General features: G+C 52.5%; 5 protein-coding genes across 7 annotated transcripts; 2 read left to right on the top strand and 3 right to left on the bottom strand.

Moving 5' to 3' along the window:
* Nucleotides 1-163: 163 nt before the first annotated feature.
* LOC117900260 lies at nucleotides 164-3,654 on the bottom strand. Its single transcript, XM_034810565.1, has 7 exons — nucleotides 3,489-3,654; nucleotides 3,186-3,307; nucleotides 2,859-3,083; nucleotides 2,214-2,805; nucleotides 1,308-2,147; nucleotides 792-1,234; nucleotides 164-727 (listed from the first exon to the last, which is right to left on the bottom strand). The coding sequence occupies exons 1-7, from the start codon at nucleotides 3,595-3,597 to the stop codon at nucleotides 278-280; spliced, it is 2,781 nt and encodes a 926-aa protein (XP_034666456.1). The 5' UTR covers nucleotides 3,598-3,654; the 3' UTR covers nucleotides 164-277.
* A 652-nt stretch (nucleotides 3,655-4,306) lies between these two features.
* LOC117902158 (nuclear transcription factor Y subunit B-1) lies at nucleotides 4,307-5,200 on the top strand. Its single transcript, XM_034813297.1, has 3 exons — nucleotides 4,307-4,464; nucleotides 4,525-4,832; nucleotides 4,905-5,200. Exons 1-3 carry the CDS (start codon nucleotides 4,392-4,394, stop codon nucleotides 4,992-4,994), a joined length of 471 nt encoding a protein of 156 aa, XP_034669188.1. The 5' UTR covers nucleotides 4,307-4,391; the 3' UTR covers nucleotides 4,995-5,200.
* Nucleotides 5,201-5,350: 150 nt separating this feature from the next.
* On the bottom strand, nucleotides 5,351-19,751 carry LOC117902154. 3 transcript variants are annotated; one of them, XM_034813291.1, is made up of 8 exons: nucleotides 18,618-19,751; nucleotides 17,330-17,475; nucleotides 16,900-17,268; nucleotides 16,587-16,830; nucleotides 15,380-16,516; nucleotides 12,772-15,311; nucleotides 6,252-12,711; nucleotides 5,351-6,181 (listed from the first exon to the last, which is right to left on the bottom strand). In XM_034813291.1, exons 1-8 carry the CDS (start codon nucleotides 19,309-19,311, stop codon nucleotides 5,751-5,753), a joined length of 12,021 nt encoding a protein of 4,006 aa, XP_034669182.1. In that variant the 5' UTR covers nucleotides 19,312-19,751; the 3' UTR covers nucleotides 5,351-5,750. The 3 variants fall into 3 exon arrangements, with proteins under 3 accessions (XP_034669182.1, XP_034669183.1, XP_034669184.1); XM_034813292.1 differs by lacking the exons at nucleotides 16,900-17,268; nucleotides 17,330-17,475 and having other exon boundaries at nucleotides 15,380-16,525; nucleotides 16,587-16,655; nucleotides 18,792-19,751; XM_034813293.1 differs by lacking the exons at nucleotides 12,772-15,311; nucleotides 15,380-16,516; nucleotides 16,587-16,830; nucleotides 16,900-17,268; nucleotides 17,330-17,475 and having other exon boundaries at nucleotides 6,252-11,718; nucleotides 18,928-19,751.
* Nucleotides 19,752-19,855: 104 nt separating this feature from the next.
* Nucleotides 19,856-21,231, bottom strand: LOC117902157 (GTP-binding protein 10 homolog). Its single transcript, XM_034813296.1, has 3 exons — nucleotides 21,100-21,231; nucleotides 20,521-21,043; nucleotides 19,856-20,464 (listed from the first exon to the last, which is right to left on the bottom strand). Exons 1-3 carry the CDS (start codon nucleotides 21,139-21,141, stop codon nucleotides 19,878-19,880), a joined length of 1,152 nt encoding a protein of 383 aa, XP_034669187.1. The 5' UTR covers nucleotides 21,142-21,231; the 3' UTR covers nucleotides 19,856-19,877.
* On the top strand, nucleotides 21,224-23,388 carry LOC117902156 (tRNA-dihydrouridine(47) synthase [NAD(P)(+)]-like). The gene is made up of 4 exons (XM_034813294.1): nucleotides 21,224-21,344; nucleotides 21,402-21,549; nucleotides 21,609-21,909; nucleotides 21,969-23,388. Exons 1-4 carry the CDS (start codon nucleotides 21,313-21,315, stop codon nucleotides 23,321-23,323), a joined length of 1,836 nt encoding a protein of 611 aa, XP_034669185.1. The 5' UTR covers nucleotides 21,224-21,312; the 3' UTR covers nucleotides 23,324-23,388.
* Nucleotides 23,389-23,724: the final 336 nt, after the last annotated feature.

The raw sequence follows: 23,724 nt of genomic DNA, 5'->3' as shown, positions 1-23,724 counted from the left end.
AGTAAATTCGTCAATCCTCAGATAAGAGGCGCTTTTGGGGTACAGTAGATGATGCTAAATTAAACCAAACAAACTGTAACAATGTACAGAAAGTTGAAAGTCGGAAGACACTTAAGCGTAAATACAAACTATTTGTGTACCATCAACAATTCGTAAACAATTCAATATGAATTTATTTTTTATTGGTGTTCTTTGAGTATGTACAATTTATGGTAACGATGTGTTTTTAGTTCAAAAGCAAACTGTGTAAAAGCAAAATACTAACAAAACAACAATTCTAGACTACGGCCGCAGCCAAGGATACAGCCACAGCCGAGGGTACAGCCGCCGCCAAGGGAGCAGCCGCAGCCGAGGGTGCAGCCGCCGCCAAGGGAGCAGCCAAAGGAAAAGCCTGAGCCGCCGCCGCACCTTCTGGCTTGGCTTTACCCTCGATTTTTTCCCGCTCTTTCAATATCTCAAGCGGATCTTCACTGCGCAAGTAACCATTGTAGCTGGGCTGGTGCTCGAAAACGACTTCCCCTTTTATGACACGCACCCGCGGCCCATGGGCACGGGCCGTAAACTTAACCTTCCCACACGTATCCGGACGCAGACGACGATGGGCCCGCAGGCCGCTCACCACGACAAAGTACTTGTCACAGCCGTAGCACTTGTAGCGCTTCATTCCAATATGGCGTGATAGGTGAGAGATGAGTGTCTCTCGATGAGTAAATTCCAGGCAGCAGATCTGTGTGGCCATAATCAAAATACGTTTCAAGGGGACAAGTAAATAAAAAGTCCAAAAATCGTACCTTGCATTGAAAAGGTTTCTCGCCAGTGTGACGGCGCTCGTGTACACGCACTTGGCCAGGAGTCCGGAATCGTTTGTCGCAATAGTGGCACTGGTACGGCATTTCACCCGTGTGGATGGACATGTGAATGCGCATGCCGCCCTGCGTTGTGAATATCTTGAGGCACGTGGGGCACTGGTACTGCGACAGATTTGTTTCATCTATTTTCGCATTCTTCAATTTATCTGAAGGCTTGAATATATATGATTCCTTTGGTTCGGATTCTGATGAGCCTATTTCGATGACTGGATCCGAGGCTGTAACCGATGTTATCTCCTTTTTTGGAGTTGCAGGCTTTGATGGCTTCTCCAAGACTAAATCATCCAGTGGAGCAGGCTCGGACACGCTCGAGTCCGAATCTGGTTTATTTTTTGATGGCTCCACCGTTTCTGTCCACGAGGATTCTATGTAAATAAATTAAATAAATGGTTCACATGTGGTTTGGCAGGGTATGTAGAAGGGTGCAGGTTTACTCACTTATTTGGGGCTTTAATTTCACCTTTAGCTGTAGCAGATTGGCGCTCGTCTGCTTGTGCTCCTGTATCAGATGCGCGCGGAATGAGTAGCCCTGCACATAGGTGCGTCCACAGATGGGACAAGTCCAAAAGAAATTATAGTCCGGGTGTTTCTTGCGCAGCTCCCCCATCACCGTATGCGCCATGGGATTTAGAAACACTTCCATCTCCACGGGCTCGCCCGGAAGTGTAACTGTCGGCGGGAGTGGAGGAACTGGCACAGGGACTGAATTCGTCAACAAATCAGCTCTTGAAAATAAGACTGTGCCCGGCAATGGCAGCGTCTTCTCTATGGAGCGTATTTGATTTTGTATTTCCGTAATCAACTCCTGACACTCTGGGCGATTCTTCAGACTGTAGCCGCGATCCCGATGAGGATTAATGGGTTTATAATCCACTGCACCTGCCGTCGGAACGGGAAAAATGGTTTCTTCTCGCGTAATCTTGCTAATTGTAAGCGACTTTGGCAATTGTGGAGATCCGTTCTGCGGAAACGGGGACGAGGGCACTTCGCTTGCCTTTTCAGCGGCAAGTGCACTCGGCTGATTCGTTAGCTTGACAATTTTTGTATTTGGCGGCAGCTTGATGACCATGCAGTTGTTGGGCAATACTTTCAGTATATTCGAAGATATCGGGGGCTTGGTACTTTCATGCACGTTTGTCTTGAAATTTGCCAACTTCTTTAAGCTCAACAAATCCGTAATGTTGACCTTTTGGCCGTTGGGCAAAACTTTAAAAATAGACCGCTGCACACCAACAGGAGCGGCATTTGATGCTGGCGGTGGGACATTCATTTTGACAACTGCAAGAAAACAATGTTCGTATTGTACATGCATCCTTGATGAATAAAAACTTGTGGAATTCTTACATTTGAGGGGTGGCCGAGGGGTATTTGTCATCGCTGGCTTGGGCTTCAAGGCAGGCAATCGCAGCTTGCCTCTCAGCTCAACGGGTAGGCTGTCCCAGATCGATCCTTTCGAAGAGTCCGGCATCTCCTCTGTAGGAATAAAGTCGGTAGCGTCGGCCGTCTCCGTGGCCACGTCTAAGGGCTCGTCTTTGATGTGAACATCAAGCCCAGCCTCTTTCAGTGCAGCAGGATCCATCCCATCTACGTCTAGCGGTTCATCCTTGATCTTCACACTGCTCAGCGGCTCATCCTTGACCTTTACAACGCTTAGTGGTTCATCCTTAATCTTCACAATTCTCAGCGGATTAAATTCTTCATGCTGATTCTGCACAAAGGTCAGCGGATTGGCTGCCACTTGCTCTGGTGTCGCAGAAATGCCCGGAATATACTCCAACTGTCCGCAGACATAGGTCGTGTTCTTTCGGTGGAGTAGCAGGCCCACCTGAGAGTAGAAATTACGACGGCATATGGCGCACACGTAGCGAGTCAAATAGGAGTGGCTTTTCATATGGCTGGCCAGGTGGTCTGCGCCATCAACCCTTAAATCACAGATCTGAAAGAATTGCCATTAGTTACTGCGATATTTAATACGAATTTAAAGCTTACTCTGCAACAGAGAGTGAGTATGCCGTCATAATGCTTTCGATATTCGTGTTCCAGCGCCAATTCCAGCGTGCCGCTCCAGGTACCGCATCCATGGCGACAGAAGTGACGGTTCATCTGATGGTTAACCAGGTGCGCCTTAACCTCCATTTGAGTGGGTAGCTTCATATTGCAAATATGACACTCGTATGCGCAGCCATTTTGGTTCTCCAACGAATCTTCGAATAACTGTAATTCGAGACACGGTATTTGTTAATGCAGGTACATGTGTATATGTATGTATGTGGGTGTGTATGTTTATGGTTAGGCCCTGCCGCTGCTGCTGCTTACCTGTTGCGCATCGATCGTACCAAGGCTGGCTATAAACTGGCGCTCGTCCTCCGATCTTTGCTCGCTGAGTGGTACAGTTATCATATCAGCATGCTCCTCAAGTATTTTCACGGCTTCACTCGCTGAAACGGCACCATTACTAAACATGTATACATATTCCTCCAAAAGTTAACGGTACGATGCGTAATAACAGACCCACACTTGCTCAAAGCGCGCACACACACCCGCAGATTCGAGATCAACAGGCACCAATACCAGCGCACGCGCCCTCACAAAGCAATTAAATGCAAACCTTCTGCTTACCACAGGAAACATCCATTGGCTCGTCCGGTGCATTCTCTTCCACCTCCAACTTTATCGTGGTGTCGTCAATGTCGATCTCCTCCTTAATTAAGCTTAGATCCACGTGCATTTTTCGTTTTTGTTCAGGATCGCAGCAACACGCCAAAAAAATATACCGCTGCGATCATCAGTGTGACCGCGGAGTTATCGATAAAATATACCACACAACCGTCGAAAAATACCATTCCATTTTCAAAATATACCGTAATCTTAAATAATTTTCCTCGATTTTGATGTTCCATTTCATATTACTAGCTATTTAGGATTCTCAGCAAAAACACACTATTTTTATCCGATGTATAAATCAATACTCAACATTAGTGGCTAGTTTTCACGACTTTCTTTTACTTGAATGTTTCCAAATTAAGCCTAAAACTAAAAGGTCAACCAAAGGTCTTGATGACCAACCCTTACTACCGGGTTTATAGTATGGGTACGGGGGTAATGGGTTATAGTACGGTATAGTATGGGCATTGGCTACCCTAAATCTTTAATTCATCATTAAATTCCGTTTTCCCCAGCTGCTTTTATTCCTTTAATTCGTGGATATCCATCTCTCTCTAAGGGTACACCCCAAAAACTAGAAGGGACGTGTGAGACCCTTCGTACGCGTCACAACATTTATACCGTTTTACGCACATTGCTCCGACCACAAACACAATATACCCTACCTACCTTCGAGTACCGGGTACAAAAATATACCGCTGCGATCATTCCGTTCTATCGAGAAAGCGTCTATCGCAATATTGCCATTCACACAGATATATGACACAGGCGATGAACCAATCGATAGTTCTTGCACATCGCTAGCTAGCTTAGGTAAATAGGAAAACAAATTGAATTTTGTATACAATAAAATAGAAAATGAGCAATAGCGAGGACTCCCAGCAATATATAACGGATATGATGGTCAAGGAAGAGGACGAGGCGTCGGGTGGTAGGCGGTAGTATATTTTTCCAGGCTTTTGTCTTTTAATTCAAGTGTTTCTTGCCGCAGACGAATCGGACAAACAGGATAATGGAATTATGCTGCGGGAACAGGACCGCTTCCTTCCCATTTGCAATATCATCAAAATCATGAAGGTTCCCGTGCCGCAGAACGGCAAAATTGCAAAAGACGCCCGTGAGTGCATACAGGAGTGCGTGTCCGAATTTATTTCCTTCATCAGCAGCGAGGCCATCGAACGGAGCGTCGCCGAGAATCGCAAGACGGTCAATGGCGATGATTTGATAGCCGCTTTTGATAGCCTGGGCTTTGACAACTATGTGGAACCGCTGCAAATATACTTGAACAAATATCGCGAGGTTAGCTGTGACTCCATTCTATATATTTTTCCCACTGGTTCATTGTTTTTTTTGCGTGTTTTTTTGTTGCAGTCGAACAAAGCGGATCGAAATCTGTATATGGACACCAATTTTGCGCAGATCGAGGATGGGGCCACAACAAACGATGGTGGCAAGCCGTAGCTTATGTAGTTTTTTCATACCTTTACCTTATAGTTGTAGGGTCTCACGGGTTGGGTGGATATACATATATAAATTCTATTCTTGCACGTCGCGTTTTTGATGGCAACCACCCCTGCCGCCCCTCCGACGGAGTGCTGTTAATAGTCAAAAAGTCAAGTTTTCTTCACTTAATAATAGCTCATTAGTTGCTCTCTCATTCTTTTGTGTCCATATATATGTATATGTATTTAGAAAAACACCAAATATTTTTGTGTTGGGGGAATCGCCTACAGGTTTACACATACGCACACATACAATACGATACATATATGGATATACATATGCTCAAAGGTATTACATAGTAGTTTTTTTTTATATATGTATGTATAAATGTATATGGAAATGAGAACTCAAACTTTTGCACAGAATAAAATGTGTGTATGTATATGTAGTATATATGTATGTATCTATGTATTAAAAGTAATAACGAAAAACCTTAAGGAACATGTTTTGTGTTGTGTTTTTTGTTTGTTTCTGTTTTTATGGCATTTCAATTTCATTTCAATCATTCTGCCATTGCCAGACGTCTTCAGACGCGACGCGAGATAAATATCGCAGTCAAATACACTAAAAATGTATAAATAATAATTCACTTACGCTTTAAAAACTAGACGACACTGTGTACTGTGTGATGTGGTGTGCGGGGAGACACGTTAATGCCCATAAAATGTTACAGCTAAAACTAGTTGAAACGGACTTGATGCTCCTTTTGCGCTACTACAACGACAGGACCTGATTGTCCATGGGCTCATCCTTTACCCGCACTCCCGTGTAGGCGGGATTTATGGCACAATCGTTAAGGAATATGTTTGTATCATTGTGATTCAAATGCAATGTGGGTGCCGCCTCTGGCTTGAGCAGGCCTGCCGCCGCAAAGCAATACGGCTCAAAGTGTTTGCAGCAAATGTGCTTGGATATGTCCCACTTGGGTATCGTGTCGATCTTCAGGTTGTAGCACCATTTGGCTCGCTGATTTCGGTTAGCAGGAAAGTTAAGCATCGGCAGCTGCGGCGCCCTATCCGCGCCACAAACAATGCAGTGCACGGCCTTGTGGACAGGCAGATGGGCGGAGCAAATGTGCTTGCCGCGATACCTTTGCAGGTCGGTAACCCTCAATGCCTGGCACCACTCCCTCAGCAACTTGGGATCTGCAAGAATCAACAATAAACAATCAGCCAACACTTCAGGTCAAGGTCTGTCCTGTTGGTATAAACTTACTGCTGGGAAATTTGTGCAGCTTTACATCCGCCACATCGTAGGCACAGTCGGCCATGCAGCATCTAGGGCCAGCAGTTGTCGGTGGTGGCAGCACTGGCTTCACATCGCCTGTGGGTTCCAGGTGCCGCGTGGGAATGGCATTGCGCATGAGACGCCGCACTCCAATCAGTTCTGGTTCAAAGTGGCGGCTGCAGATGAGTCGCGTGTTGCGCTGCGACTCCTTGAACTTCATGCCGGTGGCCAGCTCCCAATTGCGAATGGAGTTCACTTTGTTGGGCAGTCGGAACAACTTGATGCCATCGCCGCGTGGACTGCGGCAGTAGGGCAGGCAGCATTGCTTCACCTTCCACGGTGGCACTTGGCCCGGTGGCCAGGCGGCATCCGCCAGACGCGAACGACGACGCTTCTTGGCGGTGCTCGCTTCCTGCTCATCGGTCTCTTCATCCTCGTCCTCTTGCAGGCCATCCTCATCATCATTCCCATCGCTATCCGCCTCAGCCTCTGCCTGCGCCTCTGCATCGCTATCGTTGCCATTTGTCTCTCCTGCCGCCTGTCCACTGGCAAACATTTGGCACTGCTCATTCGTGTAGATGTCCTCGGGCACATTATCGCCCAGCTCCAGAGTGGGCACTGCCCAGGGCCGCAGCTTCCTTAGCCGTATGCAGTGCGGCTCAAAGTGCACGCTGCACACCATAAACTTCCACGGGCGCTTCTCATCGTAGCGGATGCGCAGATTGTGCATCCAGCGCTGCTGGTGCTCCTCCGAGCGTGGGAACTTGTAGATGTGGACGCCGTGCTTGGATCTCTGGCGCTGGCAATGCATCAGCGAGCACTTGTCGTAGCCCGATCTCACCGGATTGAGGGTCACGCGGCTCTTGGAAGGCAAACGGAGTTCCGTTTTCCAGCCACCATTTGGATTTGCCTTTAGTGCCCGCATTTGCTGCTGTTCCTCTTGATCCTCGTACAGCTGCATCTCGGGCTCCAGGTAGAGCATGGCATCCTCCTCCTCCTCCGCCTCCTCCTCCAGTGCTCCTCCATCGTCCAGCTCCAGCTCAGTCTTAACACTCTTCTCCCCCATGTCCAGCATGGCGGGATAGCCAACGCCATCTCCCGTGGTAGCTCTGCGCGCCTCTGCTTTCCTCTCCAACTTCTCCAGCTTTTCAATCTTGATGTTGATGGCCTCAAAGTCGCTGTCAAAGAGCTCGGCGGGTGCGCGGGGGCCCAGCTTGAGGGTGGGCACGCTGCCGTGCAGCAGCCGCATGTTCACCATACACACGGGATGGAAGTGGGCGCTGCAGATGCGATAGCGCCAGCGATACTCTGGATCGAAGGGAACCTGTGTGTTGTGCTGCCACTTGACGCAGATCCACGACGAGTGCGGGAACTTGTGGAGTGTCATGTTCTCGCTGGTCAGATGATTCGAACAGCCCTCGATCTGGCAGAATTTGCTGGACTTGCGCGGCGGTGAGGGTCGCGGCACGCACGGATTCACCACCTTGCCAATGGTTCGCACCGGCTCCACGCGTGGGTCATTCTGTGCTGGCGCATCGTCCAGCTGCAGCTGTGAGAACTCATTCTGGTGGATAGTCTCGGGCACACGTGGCCCCAGCTGCTGCGTAGGCATCGATCCTCGCCTGAGTCGCGAACCATTAAGACACTGACGGTCAAAGTGATGGCTGCAGACGCGTATGCGCCACGTGTCCTCTGTGTCCACCTGTATGTTGTAGAGCCACTTCCTGGCCACCTCCGTGGAGCTGGGCAGCTTGTGCAGCTTCAGATTCCAGCCCAAATCCTCCACCGACACGCCACAGCCCTCGACACAGCACTTGTGCGCGCTGTACGGATGGCGGAAACGCCTGCCAGGCCCATAGCGGCTGTCGCGGAGGTCCTTCGAGTAATCCTTCTTCTCGTAGCTCTCCAGCCGCTCGACATGGCCCACCTCGAGCAGCACCTCCAGCGGCTCATTCGGCTGAAAGTCCGTCTCCTGCGAGTCCATGGTGCTCTCATTTATCAGCAGCTCCGATTCCGTGTGCGACGCGTCTTCGTCGTCGTCATCGTGGGGTTCCATCTTCACGTACGGCTCCATTGGCAGTCCCCCCTCTGCCATCTGCTGTTCGGCTTTCTGTGCCTGCTCCTCCAGTTTCATTTGCTGCTTCATTTGCTGCCACTCCTCAGTGGTGGGATTCTGGTGCAGCACCTGTCCCGGCAGCAGCGTCGGCAGATGCAGCGTTGGCACACTCCACGGGTAACACCTCCTGCCCTCGTACAGGCAGCTGGCCTCAAAGTGTTTGCTGCACATCTTCGTCATGTAAATCTCATGCTCGTTCAGCCGCAGCTGTGCGTTCTCCACCCACATGCGCAGGATCTGCTCACTCCTAGGCATTCCATGCATCGTTCCGCCATCCCGCTGGTGCAGGTGGCGGCATCCCTGAACGACGCACATGAAGCGCCGCAGCTGTGGCAACTGACGCGCGTGCTCGTAGCTGCGGTCCAGCACGAGGTTGTCGGCTCGATCGGGGAAGCTACGCTCATACAGCATGATGTAGTGGACCGGACACAGCCTGAGCACTGAGGGGCCATCGTCGCCGCTGCTGGGTATGCCCATGTGCTGCAGCCAGGCCTCACGCACCGGCCCATCGCAGGGCAAGTCGTAGGCCATGCGATGGATGCTGGCCTTGTGGCAGTCCTCATGGCAGTCGGGATAGCAGCAGTCGCTGGATCTCTTGTGCAACGGCTTCCACATAGCTGAACCCATGTCGGTGTGATAAATGTCCGAACGCGAGTGGCCCAGCTCCAGCGTGGGCATGGCACCCCGCCGCACGCCCTGCTCATCGAAGCAGCTCTCCTCGAAGTGCGTGTGGCACACTCGCAGCGCTTTAATGCGCTGATCCAAGCGGGGCTTTTCCAAGCGGAAGTTGTGCAGCCACTTGTCGGACAGCACGCGCCACTTGGGAAATTTGCTAAACAGCAGATCCGGCTCCTTGCTATTGCTGCGCCCACAGCCGGGCACACAGCATTCGCACTCCTCTTGGAAGGACGCTGGATTGGGCAGCAGCTCCGGCTGCTCGTTGTGGCCCAGGTGGAGCGTTGGCACCGAGCCCGCGTGCAGCTGCTTCTGCTCATTCACGCAGTGCGGCTCAAAGTGCCGCTCGCAGATGTAATGCTCGCCCACCAGCTGCATCGGATACATCCACAGATTGTGACCCCAAACTTCCCTCACACGCGTCCTCTTTGGCACCCTGAAGAGGAGCAATCCCCTGCTAGAGTTACTCGTCACAGGGCATCCCCTGACGAGGCAACGGAGCAGCTGGCTTTCGGCTTTTACACCCAACGCGAGCGGTACGGCGTCCTCGAGCAGGTCGCCCGTCTGCGGATCGTAGCATTCGGGCTGGAAGTGCGACTGGCAGACGAGGAAGCCATGACTGCTGGCCTGCATTGAGCGATGCTTGAGATTGGTGGCCCACCTGCGCACCATGCCAATGTCGCTGGGATACTTGTGGAAGCGCACACCGTCAGACTTTGGCTGGAAGCAGCTCAGCACGGAGCAGTAGTTGGCCCGAATAAACTCCATGGCCTGCTCCGTCTCCTGGCTGTTGGCAATGTTCCCATTGTGCCGGGCATTCGGTATGACATGCCCGTCGTGGCCCAGCCGCAGTGTGGGCAAGGCCCAGCTCCTTAGCTGCGTCTTGTTGATGGCATCCGCCTCGAAGTGCAGCTGGCACACAAACATATTCTGGATGTCCACCAGTCCGGGCTTTTGCTGCGTGTTCACCAGCCACTTGAGCAGCGTTGGTTCGTCGCTTGGAAAGGGATGGAGCCGCTGCGATCTGGCACCCTCGCCGCAGTTGGCGATGCAGCAAATTCTGTTCTTGAGGCGAGGACTTGCACTGCTGCCACTGAGGCAGGGACTGCTCAGCGAAGATGTGCCTCGAGAGCGCAGTACAGGTCCCTGCTGCTCAGTCTTGATGTGCAGCGGAATGGAGAGACTCAAGCTGCTGCTCAAGGGAGCTTTCTCCTGCGACTCCTGCTTCACGGGTGGACTCTCGAGCGCATCCTGCTTGACAGGGGAAGTCTCGTGCAACTCCTGCTTCACGGGCGGACTCTCGGGCAACTCCTGCTTCACGGGTGGACTCTCGAGCGCAACCTGCTTCACGGGGGGACTCTCGGGCAACTCCTGCTTCACGAGTGGACTCTCGAGCGCATCCTGCTTGACGGTGTTCTGGTGGATCTCTCCATCGTGATTCAGCTGCAGTGTGGGTATGGCCCAGGGCTGTGGACGCACGCCGTTCAGGCAGTATGCCTCAAAGTGCAGCAGACAAATGCGATAACTAAAATGCAGCGAGCGGTCATACGATATCCTCGTGTTGTGCAGCCACTTGGCGAGCAGTTGCGGGTCGCGTGGCAGCTTCGCCAGGTGCGTGTCCTGCTTGTACTTGGAGCCACAGCCCACAACGGAGCACTGAAACTTCAGCGAGATGGAGGCCTGATCGTAGGTCACCTGCAGCCGCTCGAGCACCTCTTCGGGCACATCGCCTGGGAGATCCAGCTCCTCGTACAGCTGCAGAAAGTGCACGCCACACAGGCGACCCTGGCTGTCCAGCGGCAGTCGCATAAACGACAGCCAGGCCACACGCACCGACTCGTGCTCCGGCAGATCATAGCACAGCTTGCGATTGGGCGGACACGTGGGCCACAGGCACTTCCTGTTCCTGATCACATTCGGACTGGTGTGGTCCAGCTTGAGGGTCGGCACTTTCATGCGCATGGCTGTTCCATTCTCGATCTGACACGCCTCAAAGTGCTCCAGGCACAGGTGCAGATCCGCAGCAGGATTAACGACTGGCAGCCGCAGATTGTGCTGCCACTTTTTGAGCAGTCTTTGGTCCATGGGCAGGGGCTGGAATTGTCCGCCTGGTCCGTAACCCTCCACATTGCCGCAGCTGGGTAGGCAGCAAATCTTTGGTTTAGTCTCCAACGGCATCGCCATCTGATGCTGCTGCTGCTGCTCCTCCTTCTTGATCGCTGCTGGAGCTGGAGCTGGACTCTCCGACAGCTTCCTCTTGCGGCAGTGTTTCAGGCTCCAAAGCCGAAAAACCGAATGCTGTGGCATTTCATCGGGAAAACTGCTCATGTTCATGCTGCTGGTGCTGGACTGAGGCAACTCCTGGCCATTGCAGCTGTAACGCAGTGGCACATCGTGACCCACATTGAGCGTGGGCACCGCATTCTGTTTGAGCTTGCGCGTGCCCAGCACCTCCGACTGGAAATGCTCGATGCACACGCGACCAATGCAGCCCGAGGGATCCATTTGCAGATTGGCGCACCACTTGAGCAGCAGCTGCTGGTCCTTGGGGAAGCCAAAGGTGCTCAGCAGATACATGGCGGAGCGTTCCTTGCGGCAGTGCTTGAGGCAGCAGATGGGGTCCACGTTATTCGGACGCTTCTCACGGCGCACAGGCACAACGGCGGCAGGTCTGTCCCAGGGTTTGGGCATGCCAAGGACTGTCGCTGGTTCCGGTTTATGTGGTGTGTCAGGCAGAAGGGTTTCTGGCTCCTCCTCATCCACCCCTCGGGCATCATCTTCGCGTGCCTCATGGCTGTGGTTGTCGTCATCGTCGCTGGGATGCTCCGCGTACGTCTCCACCAGCTCCAACGGATCAAAATAGTTGCCTGGATCCTCATCGTCTTCTTCCGCGTCATCCGCATCCCTCAGCTGCTCTGCTCCCTCGGGCGTGTCATCCTCATGCTCGTCCTTCTCTTCCTCGTGCGTCTCCTGCGGCTCCTCTTCGGGATTCTCCTCCTCCTCCTCATCTTCCTCGCGCTCCTCTTCGTCCAGCACTTCCGTTTTGGGTGTGACCAGCGGCGAGGCTGCCTCCTCCTCGGCCACGCCCGCCTTGATAGCCTCATTGTCGTAGACCAGCGGCTCCTCATGGCCCAGCTTTAGCGTGGGCACAGCGCCCGTCTTGAGCTTCAGTTTGCCCCGCACCTGCGGCTCGAAGTGATCCGCACAGATCCTGCCACGGCACTGATCCAGCGATAGGCCGAGATTTGCACGCCACTTCTCCAGCAGATCCTCGGCGCGCGGATACCGATACGTGCGCAAATCATTGTCAATGCTCCGCCGCTTGCGGCAGTGGCCCAGCGCACAGGTGGGCGTAAAGAAGCCCGGAATGTTCTTGGGATTCTCGTAGATGGGCTGCTCCTGGTGCCCCAACTGCTGCGTGGGCATGGCCCAGCCCCTGAGCTGCTTGCCATCGATGCATCGCCTGTTGAAGTGTGCGCTGCAAACTCGCGTAGACTTGTCCACCTCGTCCGGTTCGAGGCGCAAATTGTGGCGCCACTTGAGGTGTTGCTGCTTGCCGGTGGGAAAGGGAAAGAGACGTGCTCCATGCTCCAGACGACTGCGGCCACAGGTGCGCACACAGCACTTGACATCGCCCAGAGATTTCTTGATTTTAACCTGAAAAGGGAGGGACGTTCAATCTCTGGATTGCTGGCCGCACGGGCTACCTGTGCTCACCTGTGTAAAATCCGTGCTTACATCGGGCTTTACATCCCGGAACTCTGACTCTGGCTCCGTCTCCGCCTCCGTGTCTGGCAGCTCCTGTTTGATGGTCACATTGTTGAATCCTCGCAGCAGCCGTCGCGGACGCCCAAACAGGTTGCTCTGCAGCTCTGCGGGATTCACCTTGAACAGATCCTCCGTTTCGTCGTGGCCCAGCTCCAGCGTGGGTATCGAACCAATGTTCAGGCGCGTCTTGCCAATGCACATGTCCTCGAAGTGGGCATTGCAAATCTTGTACTTTTCGCGCTCATTGAAGCTGAGATGCTCCAGGCGCAGGTTGTGCCGCCAGCGCTGAAAGAGTTCCGCATCCTTGGGGAAGCTGTTCATTTGCACCTCGTCGAAGCGACGCGTCTTGCCGCAGGTGGGCACAATGCACTTGAACACCGGATCCACGTAGCGCTCCTCCGGCTTGGGATTGAGTATCAGCTCTATCTGCGAGTCGTCGTGGCCGAGCAGCATCGTGGGTATGGCCCACTTGTACAGATGCTTGGGTCCGATGCAATCCGCTTCGAAATGCTTGTTGCAGATCCGCACACCGATGCAATCGACGGGATTCATCTTGAGATTGTTGCACCACTTCCACAGCATGTCGTCGTCGTCCGTGGGGAAGCGGAAGAGACGCACCTCGGGCTGCTCCTTGGACGATTCACAGCCCTCGACGGCGCAGTGCTCGTCGGCAAAGGCCTGCGCCTCGTTCGGGAAGATGTCATCGTCGTCGTGGCCCAACTCGAGGGTGGGTATGGCGCCGGCGCTCAGTCTACGCCCGTTGAAAGAGTGCGTCTCAAAGTGGCGCGAGCACACGCGATACTGACTCCTCATGGCCGCCCTCGGGCGTGTCCTGATGTTGTGCATCCACTTCCGCAGCTGCGTGGGGCTGTGCGGCAGCCGGAAGAGCTGCACGCCCTGGGCCCTGGTCTTGCGGCAGCTCTCCACGATGCACACGCGCTGCAGGCACAGCTTGTTGGCCTTCAGCTTGGCCGGATTCTGGTAGATCTTGTGGCCGGGTGGCGAGTTCAGGTCCAGTGTGGGCACCGCCAGCGGCACCGGGCACTTTTTGCTGAGAACATGCGGCTCAAAGTGTGCGGAGCACACACGCCGCTGGGCACTGCCCACCTGCGGCACCTGCAGATTGTGCGCCCACTTGGCCAGCGTGGAGCGATTCAGTTTGGGGAAGCGATAGAGCTGGACATTGTGCAGGGCACGCACCTTGCGGCAGTGCGGCAGACAGCAACGCGGCACCCACGTGGGCTTCGCCACGGGCACCTTCTGCTTGAGATGCGTCCGCCGCTTGTACAGCATCGAGTGCTCGGGGTTCTCGTACAGATTCTCAATGTTGCCGGCCAGATTGAGCGTGGGTATGGCCCACGGACGCATGCGCTTGCCAATGCAGTGAGCCTCAAAGTGCAGATTGCATATCCGCAATCCATTGGTGAGCACCGCGGCCTCCGTTTGCAGATTGTGCGCCCATTTGGCCAGCACCGAGGTGTCCTCTGGCGGGCGATACAGCTTGATGTCATCCACACTGGGATTCCGCTTGCATGTCTCCACACAGCACTCGCCCTGCTCCTCGCCATTGTTGGGAGCGGTAGGCCGTGCATAGAACTCGGCCACCTGCTCGGGCGTGGGCAGCTGATAGGCAATGTCCTCGTGGCCGAGTATTAGCGTGGGCACAGCCCACTTCTCCAGCCGCTTGTTGCGCAGACAGCGATCCTCGAAATGCACCTCACAGATGGCATCGTTGAAGAGTTTGCTGCCATCGGGCACTGTGCGCTGGAGGTTCGCACACCACTTGGTCAGCAGCGCCACATTGCTGGGGAAGCGATGGAGGTTGGCGTGGTCTCTGTCCCGATTTCGCTTGCACACGGCCACGCAGCAGGTCTCGCGTATGTTCAGCTTCTTGATCACATCCGGATTGCGGTGTATGTCCTCGTCCTCGTGCCCCAGCTGCAGCGTGGGCACTGCGAACGGACGCATGCAGCCGCCAATGCAGTATGGCTCAAAGTGCAGGCTGCATATCCGCATGCCCTTGTGCATCTTGTCCTCGGGTATCTTTAGATTGTGGCACCACTTGCGCATCTGCTCGGGCCTCCGCGGTATCGTGTGGAATGTGATGTTCTCGCTGTTGTGCCGCTTGCTCTCGCAGCTGGGCACGCAGCACACGTCCATGCAGTCGCTGGCATTCATGCCGCCCGCGGAGCTACCCGCAGAGAGGCTCAAGTACGAGCCACTCATCTCGGGATCCACATAATGCGAGGCCGAACTGGCGGAGGATGATGTGGAGGCTGCCGAATGGCGTTGATAGGATTTGCTGACCATTGCCGGATGTTGCTGCTGCTGCTGCTGCTGCTGCAGCGACGAGTGATGATGCTGCGACGTCGATTGCTGCGGCATAAGCTGCTGTCCATGCTGTCCAGTGGGCGATGGCGGTGGCCACAACTCATTCTCGTAGATATTAAACGTGTCATTGTGTCCCAAGTGCAGCGTGGGCACGGCACCTGCGAAAGGGAGTGTCTCAAAAGTGTCTCTTTGGTTGAATATATGTTTTCCCTCATGGCTCACTCACCTGGCGACAGTTTCCTCAGGCCCAGCGCTTCCTTGATGAAATGTGCACTGCAGATTTTATGATTCTTGCCACGATAGACGCCCGGATCCAGCCTCAAGTTGTAGCACCAGCGTCGCAGCAGCACCTCATCGCGTGGGAAACGATACAGCGACATATTAAAGTCCGAGGAGCGGCTGCGACGGCAAAAGTTCAGGCAGCAGCGCTTCTCTTCCACATACAGGTTCTTGGGATTGTCATGGATCTTGCCGTACTGCGCGCCCAAATGCAAAGTGGGTACGGCCCAGGGCTTCAGTCGGAACTTGCCAATGCAACGATCCTCAAAGTGGCGGCTGCAAAAGTGTCGCGGCTCCTTGGCTTGCACCGGCAGGCGGGCATTCTGGCACCACTTAATCAGGCTCTTGATGTCCTTGGGGAAATTGTAAAACTTCAGATTGCTCTCGCCCCGCTGGCTGGTGCAGTGTGGCATGCTGCAGCGTGCCACCTCGCCGGTGGTAAATGTGTTGGTTAGCTCGCGATTCTGGTACAAATTGGCGACATCGTCGTGGCCCAGATTGAACGTGGGCACCGCCCAGTAACACAGCGAATAGCGATTAATGCAGCGCTTTGGGAAGTGCATGCTGCAGATGCGAAATGTCGCATAGCTGGCCGCTGGTATGTGGAACATCTTGAGGTTGTGCAGCCACTGATTCAGATACTTTTCGTCCTTGGGGAACGTAAAGAACTGCAGCGTGGGACTGGTGCTCTTGCGCACGCCGCACAGCGGCACACAGCACAAAGCATCCTCGGAGTCGTCCAGCGTTGAGGAGTGCGCTTGGGGTCCGGCTAGAGCGCCGCCATGAATGGAGCTATCACTGCCATAGGTATTGTTGTAGCTGCTGTTGTCCTGATGGCTGTACGAGGACTCGCTGGTGGAGTTGCTGTAGCTGCGCTCCAGCTTGACGCTTACCTCGCTCTTCAGTGTCGCGGCGGTGGAGGCGACGGCAGCGGTGGAGGAGGAGGAAGCAGCAGCAAACATGGCCGCTGCCCCATCGGCATTCGCTTGTCGCTGCTGCAGCAGAGAGCTTAACGCCGCTGTGGCTGGCAGCGCCGAAGCATTCGCAGGCGTTGTTGGTACCTTGAGCAGTGGTGCTGTGGGCACTGTGGGAGGGTAAACAGAAATGTTAGCGTTTAATTAACTTTGAAGACTTTCATTTGCTGTTAAACTTGCTTTCCATGGTGGCCATATGGCAGTCCTGCAGCTTATAGTTGCCCTGCTGCTGCTGCTGTTGCTGTTGCTGTTGATTGGTGTAGTACTTGCCGCAAAAGTATGGAGCCGCCAGCCGATGCTCGTGCAATTCGACGGCCGTTTGATACCACAAACGACAGATGGGACAGTCGTAGCGCTGCTGAAACTTGTGCTGCGGCAAGTGGGCGTACAGCTGCTCGCGTGAGGCAAACGTGCCCGAGCACATCTGTGGGGGAAAAACAGATTAAATAAGTGGCTTATATTGGCGACCCTCTCGCGTGGGCTGTCTACTCACATTACACACAAAACTCTCATACTCGTGCTGCATGTACTCATGCGTTTCGCACTCGGCTATCGTATCGAAATGCTTGCCGCAGTATTTGTGGCAAAAGAACTTGTCCGCGCGATGCAAGTGCTTGTGCCGCTGCAGCTCTTCGGTGCTCATGAAGGACATGGGGCAAATGTTGCACTTGAAATCGTACTCCTGTATGCCACAACTGCTCTCGGCCACATGCCTAAGGTAGGATTGCTTCTTGAAGAACACTTCCTTGCAGCGCTGACAAATCGGCAGACTCTCCGCCGAACGATCTGTCGTTGGCTGTTGCTGCTGTTGTGGCTGCTGCTGCTGCACTTTGCGGCGTGCAAAGCTGCTGCCACTGGAGGTCTAAAGCGAAAAAGAGATTATTGGATATTAAATACGAATCTTATTTGTGCCATAAACTCACCTTGCCATAGGTCTCATCTTTGATGGTTAGCTCAACTTTGGGGCTGAGCATATCGCCGCTGAATTCGTTGAACTTATTAAAATCAGCAAAGGGCGTATTGTCATCTATGTAGTTGGACTTGTACGGATGTTCATCCATGGGTTCCGCTTTAGAGAGACCAAAAATACATTTAAGGAATCAATAAGAAATTTTAAAGTACAAATTAATTATTTGCATGGGAGGTTTTCCTTCTTTTGCGCACCAGAAAAATGTCTGTACCTTTTGTTTTCGGTTTCTATGGTAGCCACAAACAAAAATTGAAACACTCGCAGAATGGAACGTAATCGTAGATTGAATGGAAAACTCTTCGCTTACAATGATTGCCCATAGAAAATTCCAGCAACTGTTTCTCTTCGCTCGTTCCATATACATAGCTCGTTGATGATATCGTATCATCTTTCATGCGAATAACTTTGAGTTTACATGACGATTTGATGCATCCCTAATGACAAAAATTTTCTCTATTTGTTTGTCCATCAATTATGGCCTGATGCCCCGCCCAAATGGTTATTGATAGATAGAGTCGCTTGGGTAGAGGAGAGGAGAGGAGAGGAGGCGGTAACAATATTATAGGTTAGTCTTACATAAGAAACCGACTTGAAAGAGCTGCTGCTGCTGCACCAACCTCAAACTCAACCTATAACCATCCCAATACCAATTCCAATTCCATTTCCCCAGAGAGCAAAGCGATATCTACATATGTATGTACATACATACATATGTGTGTTTAATATTGAGAACTTTCTGTGAGCTGTGCCATATGGAGGGAGGGTACTACGGGTACTACTGCAGTGTGCCGGTAATGTAAAGCATCTCTATCCGTAGGAGAGTATACTACATTTTGCTAAATAGAGATACATACAGACAGGGCAAACAGACACACATAACGGAATAGAACGAAGCAAAACAGAGATACAGCGATACAGAGTAGACCCCGTCCGTAAGTAGACGAACGACTGAACCGAAACCGAAAACCAAACCGAAACCGAACGCAAAAACCTCAGACAAACGCCAAAACGTTTTATTGATTCCGGAGACGGCAAAATGAAGCTGAAATTACGGCTACTTATAGGAAAAATGGCCACCTAAAGTACGAATAATCTCTGGCTGTCTGTTTGCCAGTGTGTGTGTGTGTCTGTGTGTTTGTGTATCCATATTAAAATGGATTTTGCGCTCAAGTTTCTTCGTTATATCTCTCCTATAATATCATTTCGGGAATATCCCGAGAGTTCTCTGTAGTTTAACTCACATTTTATTATCATTTCTGGCGCTGGGGGTGGTGCCATCGGATTAGGTGGCTGCTGATACGCCGCTGATACATCCATTGGTTCGCTTTTGATGTACGGATATGTCCCAGACATTATATCATGCCCCATATAGGAACGCTGACTGAGATGCTGCTGTTGATGATGGTGTTGCTGATGTTGCTGCTGCTGCTGATGGTGCTGTTGGTACTGCAGCAGCTGGTTGTGGGCATATGCCACTGTGTTGGCCTCAAGGTTATAGGCTGCTGACCCACCCCCAACGCCACCCACAGCATTGACATTGAGCCCACCGCCAGCGGCGGCGGCGGCGGCAGCAGCAGCATAATATCCATGCGTGCTGCCTGCTCCATAGGCACTCATGTTGTTGTTGTTGGCACTGCCACTGCCACTGCCCTTGCAAGGTGTGGAGGTGGCGGCAAATGCCGAGGTAGCCGTCGCATGGTGGTGGGGTGGCGGTTGCGGGTAGGAAGCAACATGTGAGTACCAATTGTGTGTACTGTGTGGCATTTGCGAATGCTGCTGTTGCTGTTGTTGTTGTTGCTGCTGCTGCTGTTGTTGTTGTTGCTGTTGCTGCTGCTGCAACTGCAACTGATGATGGTGGTGGTGGTGTTGTGTCTGATGCTGGTGCAGTGGGTGGTGATGGTAGTGCGGATGGGCATGTGGATTATGCTGTGACATTACGGACGGGTAATCAAAATTCGTCTTTGGGGGGCAATGCAAATCTGTTTTCCAGTGCAGGGAACACACACAGCAGAGGAATTGGCCCCCGTGCTTTAGGGGCGCGCGCGTATCCTCTCTTTTTTGCACGCTCCGTCTTTGCTCATTGGCGTCTTTTATATACCAGTTTTTTCTCTTCTTTTTCTTCTTCAATCTTCGTCTGTGTGTATGTATCGAAATGTCATTATTGTTATTGGCCGCTTGCCGTTCTTCGTGGGCACTTAATTATGTGGCACATTGCACATATGACTCCTTGTAGCTCTCTGGCACTTGCAGTTTTCATTTATTTCTAGCGGGCATCGAATTTTAACCATATTTTCCGTTTTCCGTTTTAACGCGCGAGACGAAACGAGATGGCACCGAGACACAACAACAAACTTTGTGGTGGCCGCCCCAGTGTTATCTGAAAACTATTATCGATAGTAGCAGAGCTTACACGCATATCGGTATCCTGGTGGCATGGCTATCGACCATCAGATTTGAAATAAAAAAGTGTCGGTGCACATTATTTTGATTTGTATCTATTTTCAAGTGATCTTTGGCCCCACCAGGCCCACTCGTTGTTGCAACTGCTCCTTAATCTTTTCGCCATCGGTCACAAACTGTTTCTCCGCCAGACGCACCAGCGTTCGGCGCAGCTGCGACTTGACTTGCGTTACCTTTGTCGAATTAATGGCCGATATGGGGACAATACTCTCGAATTTCAGGACCCGCTTTGGGCGCACCTCTTCCGGACAGTCGGCCAGGCCGATGGACAAATCATCTATGGCTGGTTTCACTTTGGTAAGAATCTCATGCGCACCCTCCTTGTCCATTTTGTTGAGCAGCAGCACACAGGGTTTGTCCAGCAACGAGGGATCGTACAGTTCCAGCTCTTTGTTGAGCGAATATATGTTAGCCAGGCAGTCACGATGAGGATGCCGTGGACTAAGCTGAAAGCCGAATATATCCACCATGAAGAGCAGCAGTCGAGTGCGTTCGATGTGCTTGAGGAACTTGTGGCCCATGCCAAAGTTGGCATGAGCGCCCTCTATCAGACCGGGCAAATCGGCCAAGCTGATGGAGCGCAGATCGCCGTACTCAATGGTTCCAATCTGTGGCCGAATAGTGGTAACTGCAAGGACATTGTCAAGTGGTGTCAGTTCACAAAAAAACATTCAACTAACTTACAAGGATAGGCGGCAATCTTTGGCTTGGCATTGGACACTGCCTTGAGCAGGGTGCTCTTGCCGGCATTGGGAAATCCGACGAGACCCACGTCTGCGATGAGCTTCAGATCGAGGTTTACAATGCGATTCTCTCCAGGGTGGCCGAGGAAATTGTTGCCCGTGCAGCCGCCGGTTCCACCGCCCGCCACTATGCAGGTGGCATCGTTCTCATTCAGGTCCGCCAGCAGCTTCTGCTGTTCGTCGTACACCTGCACTCCGACAGGCACCTCGATGCGCGTGTCCACGCCGCGTTTCCCAAAAATGCTCAACTTGCTGCTGTCCTCGCCGCTGCTGGCCGCCACACGCCTCTCTTTCAGTCCCTGTGCCATTTTCCGTAGTGTAAGTCCCTCCTTGGCCACAAAATAAACACAGCCGCCCTGGCCGCCCACGCCCCCGTATTTCGGTAAGCCATTGCCGCCGTGTCCGCCTCGAACTGCGAGTCGCAGCGTGTCCAGAAAGCTGGGACGGAAATGGGCACGAGCAGGCTGCACGGAACAATCAAATGGTTATATAGAAATCATTACTGGAGTAGCTTAATTACCGATTTAGTTGATTTTAAGAGGTATTTAAACAGCTGAACCATCGTGCGGCATTATACAAGAGAGATGTGCGCACAGCCATTGCTTGGTTCACGGTGACTGCCACAAGTATCGATAGCTATTGAATGTTCAGCTGTTTGGCTGCGCGCAGGCTGAATGGCAAATCAGAAGAAGTAGCAGCCAAAACGTGAGACAAAAAAAAACAATTTGTTGAAATGGAGCCCGGCATTTGCTATATAAAACCAGAGTAAGAACCTAAAGGAAATGAAACATTTGAATTCTTACGATTTGTAGCAATTTGTAGATATCTGTTGACTGAAGTCAGTGGCAACAGTGAGGCAGCACCGGCGGAAAGCTCCGAAAGCAACAAAAGAAAGCGCGCGGATGGTGAAACTGAGGACTCTGGCGGGAAAAGAGATAGCAAAAAAGATCGAAAACGTGGCCAGAACAAGGCGAGTAAATGCCATATCCCAGTCTCAGTCTAAGTATAAGTTCCTTTGCTCCCAAACAGAATCGTCCCGTGTTCAAGGAGGATCGTTATTCACATCTTTGCCACTCTTTGATTGATGGACCCGGCGGTGCTCCCTGCGCTTTGGCCAATTGTCGCTATGTCCACGATCTGGACGCCTTTCTGTCAGCCAAGGGCGAGGATTTGGGCTCGGAATGTTATGTGTATGCCACCAAAGGATATTGTGGCCGCGGTGTCACTTGTCGCTATGCCAAGGCGCACACAGACGATCGGGGCGGGAATATAAAGAAGGAAAACTACGATGCAAAGACCACGCAGACCACATTCAATGGGATTACACCAGGCGAGTAGCCATTGGTGGCTCCACAGTGAAGACTTGTACTTATACGAACATTCCCACAGATCTACAGGTGCGCCTGCGGAAGCATGAATACAATTTGGATCGCAGCAAATTATTGATTGCCGTGGCCGAGAAGATTCGTGATGCCCGGAAAGAAAGGGAGCTGCAGGAGAAGAAACTGGAGGTGCAGGAGAAGAATTTGGAATTGCAGAAGAAGATCAATCAGCAGGGTGACATCACAATAGACCACGAGGCCGAGGCTAAAGCTGCAGAAGGGCCTGCAAAAGAGGGTGAAAAAACCATTGGCAGTGCTGTCGATGACTCGCCCGTGGGCAGAGATGCTGACCGCAAGACAGCCGTTGATTTTCGCGAGAAGCTCGTCCTCTCGCCACTGACCACTGTGGGCAATTTGCCGTTTCGTCGTATATGCAAGGAGCTGGGTGCAGATATAACCTGCGGCGAGATGGCCTGTGCGGTGCCGCTGCTCAAGGGCCTGGGCCAGGAGTGGGCCCTAACGAAGAGGCATGAGAGCGAGGACATCTTTGGCGTTCAGCTGTGCGGCAATAATCCCAATGTCATCACCCAGGCAGCCCAAGTGCTGCAGGAGACGGCAAAGGTTGATTACATTGATCTCAATATCGGCTGTCCCATTGATCTGATCTACCAGCAAGGAGGCGGCAGTGCCCTGATGAGGCGCACCAACATATTGGAGTTGGTTGTGCGCAGCTGTGCCTCGCTGTCCGAGCAGCTGCCATTTACCGTGAAGATGCGCACTGGGATCTATGCGGACAAGAGCGTGGCCCACGAGCTGGTGCCCCTGGTCGAGGAGTGGGGCGCCTCGGCCGTGACCCTGCATGGCCGTTCGCGCGAGCAGCGCTACACTAAGCATGCCAACTGGGACTACATCGAACAGTGCGCCGCCACAGCCAAGCATATGCCAGTCATTGGCAACGGGGACATACTCAGCTACGAGGACTATATGGAGCGGCGAGCGCTGGCCCCTCATGTCAGCTCGGTGATGATTGGGCGCGGTGCCCTCATCAAGCCGTGGATATTTCAGGAGATCAAGGAGCAAAAGGCCTGGTGTCCCACATCAACGCAGCGCTTTGAGATGCTGCGTCGCTACTGCAACTATGGTCTCGAGCACTGGGGATCGGACACCAAGGGTGTGGAGAGCACGCGACGCTTCCTGCTCGAATGGCAATCATTCCTGTACCGCTACATACCCGAGGAGCTGCAGCTGTCGCCGCCACAGAAGATCAATGCCAGGCCCCAGAAATATCGGGGTCGCGACGAAATGGAAACGCTAATGAGTTCCGGAAATGCCGCCGATTGGGTGAAGCTTAGTGAAATGCTGCTGGGCCGAGTGCCCGAAGGTTTCAGCTTCGTGCCCAAGCATAAAGCGAATTCCTTCTAGAATTAACATTTCTTGACTTTTGAAACGTTCGTCGTAATCTAGCATATGGATAAAACAATTATTAAATCATTATCATTATTATTTGACTGACTTTGAAATGGGATTATCCCATTTGAATCTATTATCAGTTGACATCCGATTCAACGGAACTATAAATACCTCTGTGAAACTCCGCCAACGCCAGTCAGTCCTTTTTATACCCGGTACTCGAAGAGTAAAAAGGGCACATTGTATTTGTGCACAAAGTGGATGTAAGTAACGCATAGAAGGAAACGTTTACGACCCCATAAGTATAAGTATATATATATTCTTGATCGGCATCAATAGCCGAGTCTATATAGACATGTCTGTCTGTCCGTCCGTCCGTCTGTCCGTCTATGTCACAGTTCTGGCAGGCTAAA

Source organism: Drosophila subobscura, chromosome U (assembly GCF_008121235.1).
Source record: "Drosophila subobscura isolate 14011-0131.10 chromosome U, UCBerk_Dsub_1.0, whole genome shotgun sequence".
Taxonomy (NCBI): domain Eukaryota; kingdom Metazoa; phylum Arthropoda; class Insecta; order Diptera; family Drosophilidae; genus Drosophila; species Drosophila subobscura.
The sequence above is the reverse complement of the archived record's forward strand: the minus strand, read 5'-3'. Positions and strand labels throughout refer to the sequence as shown.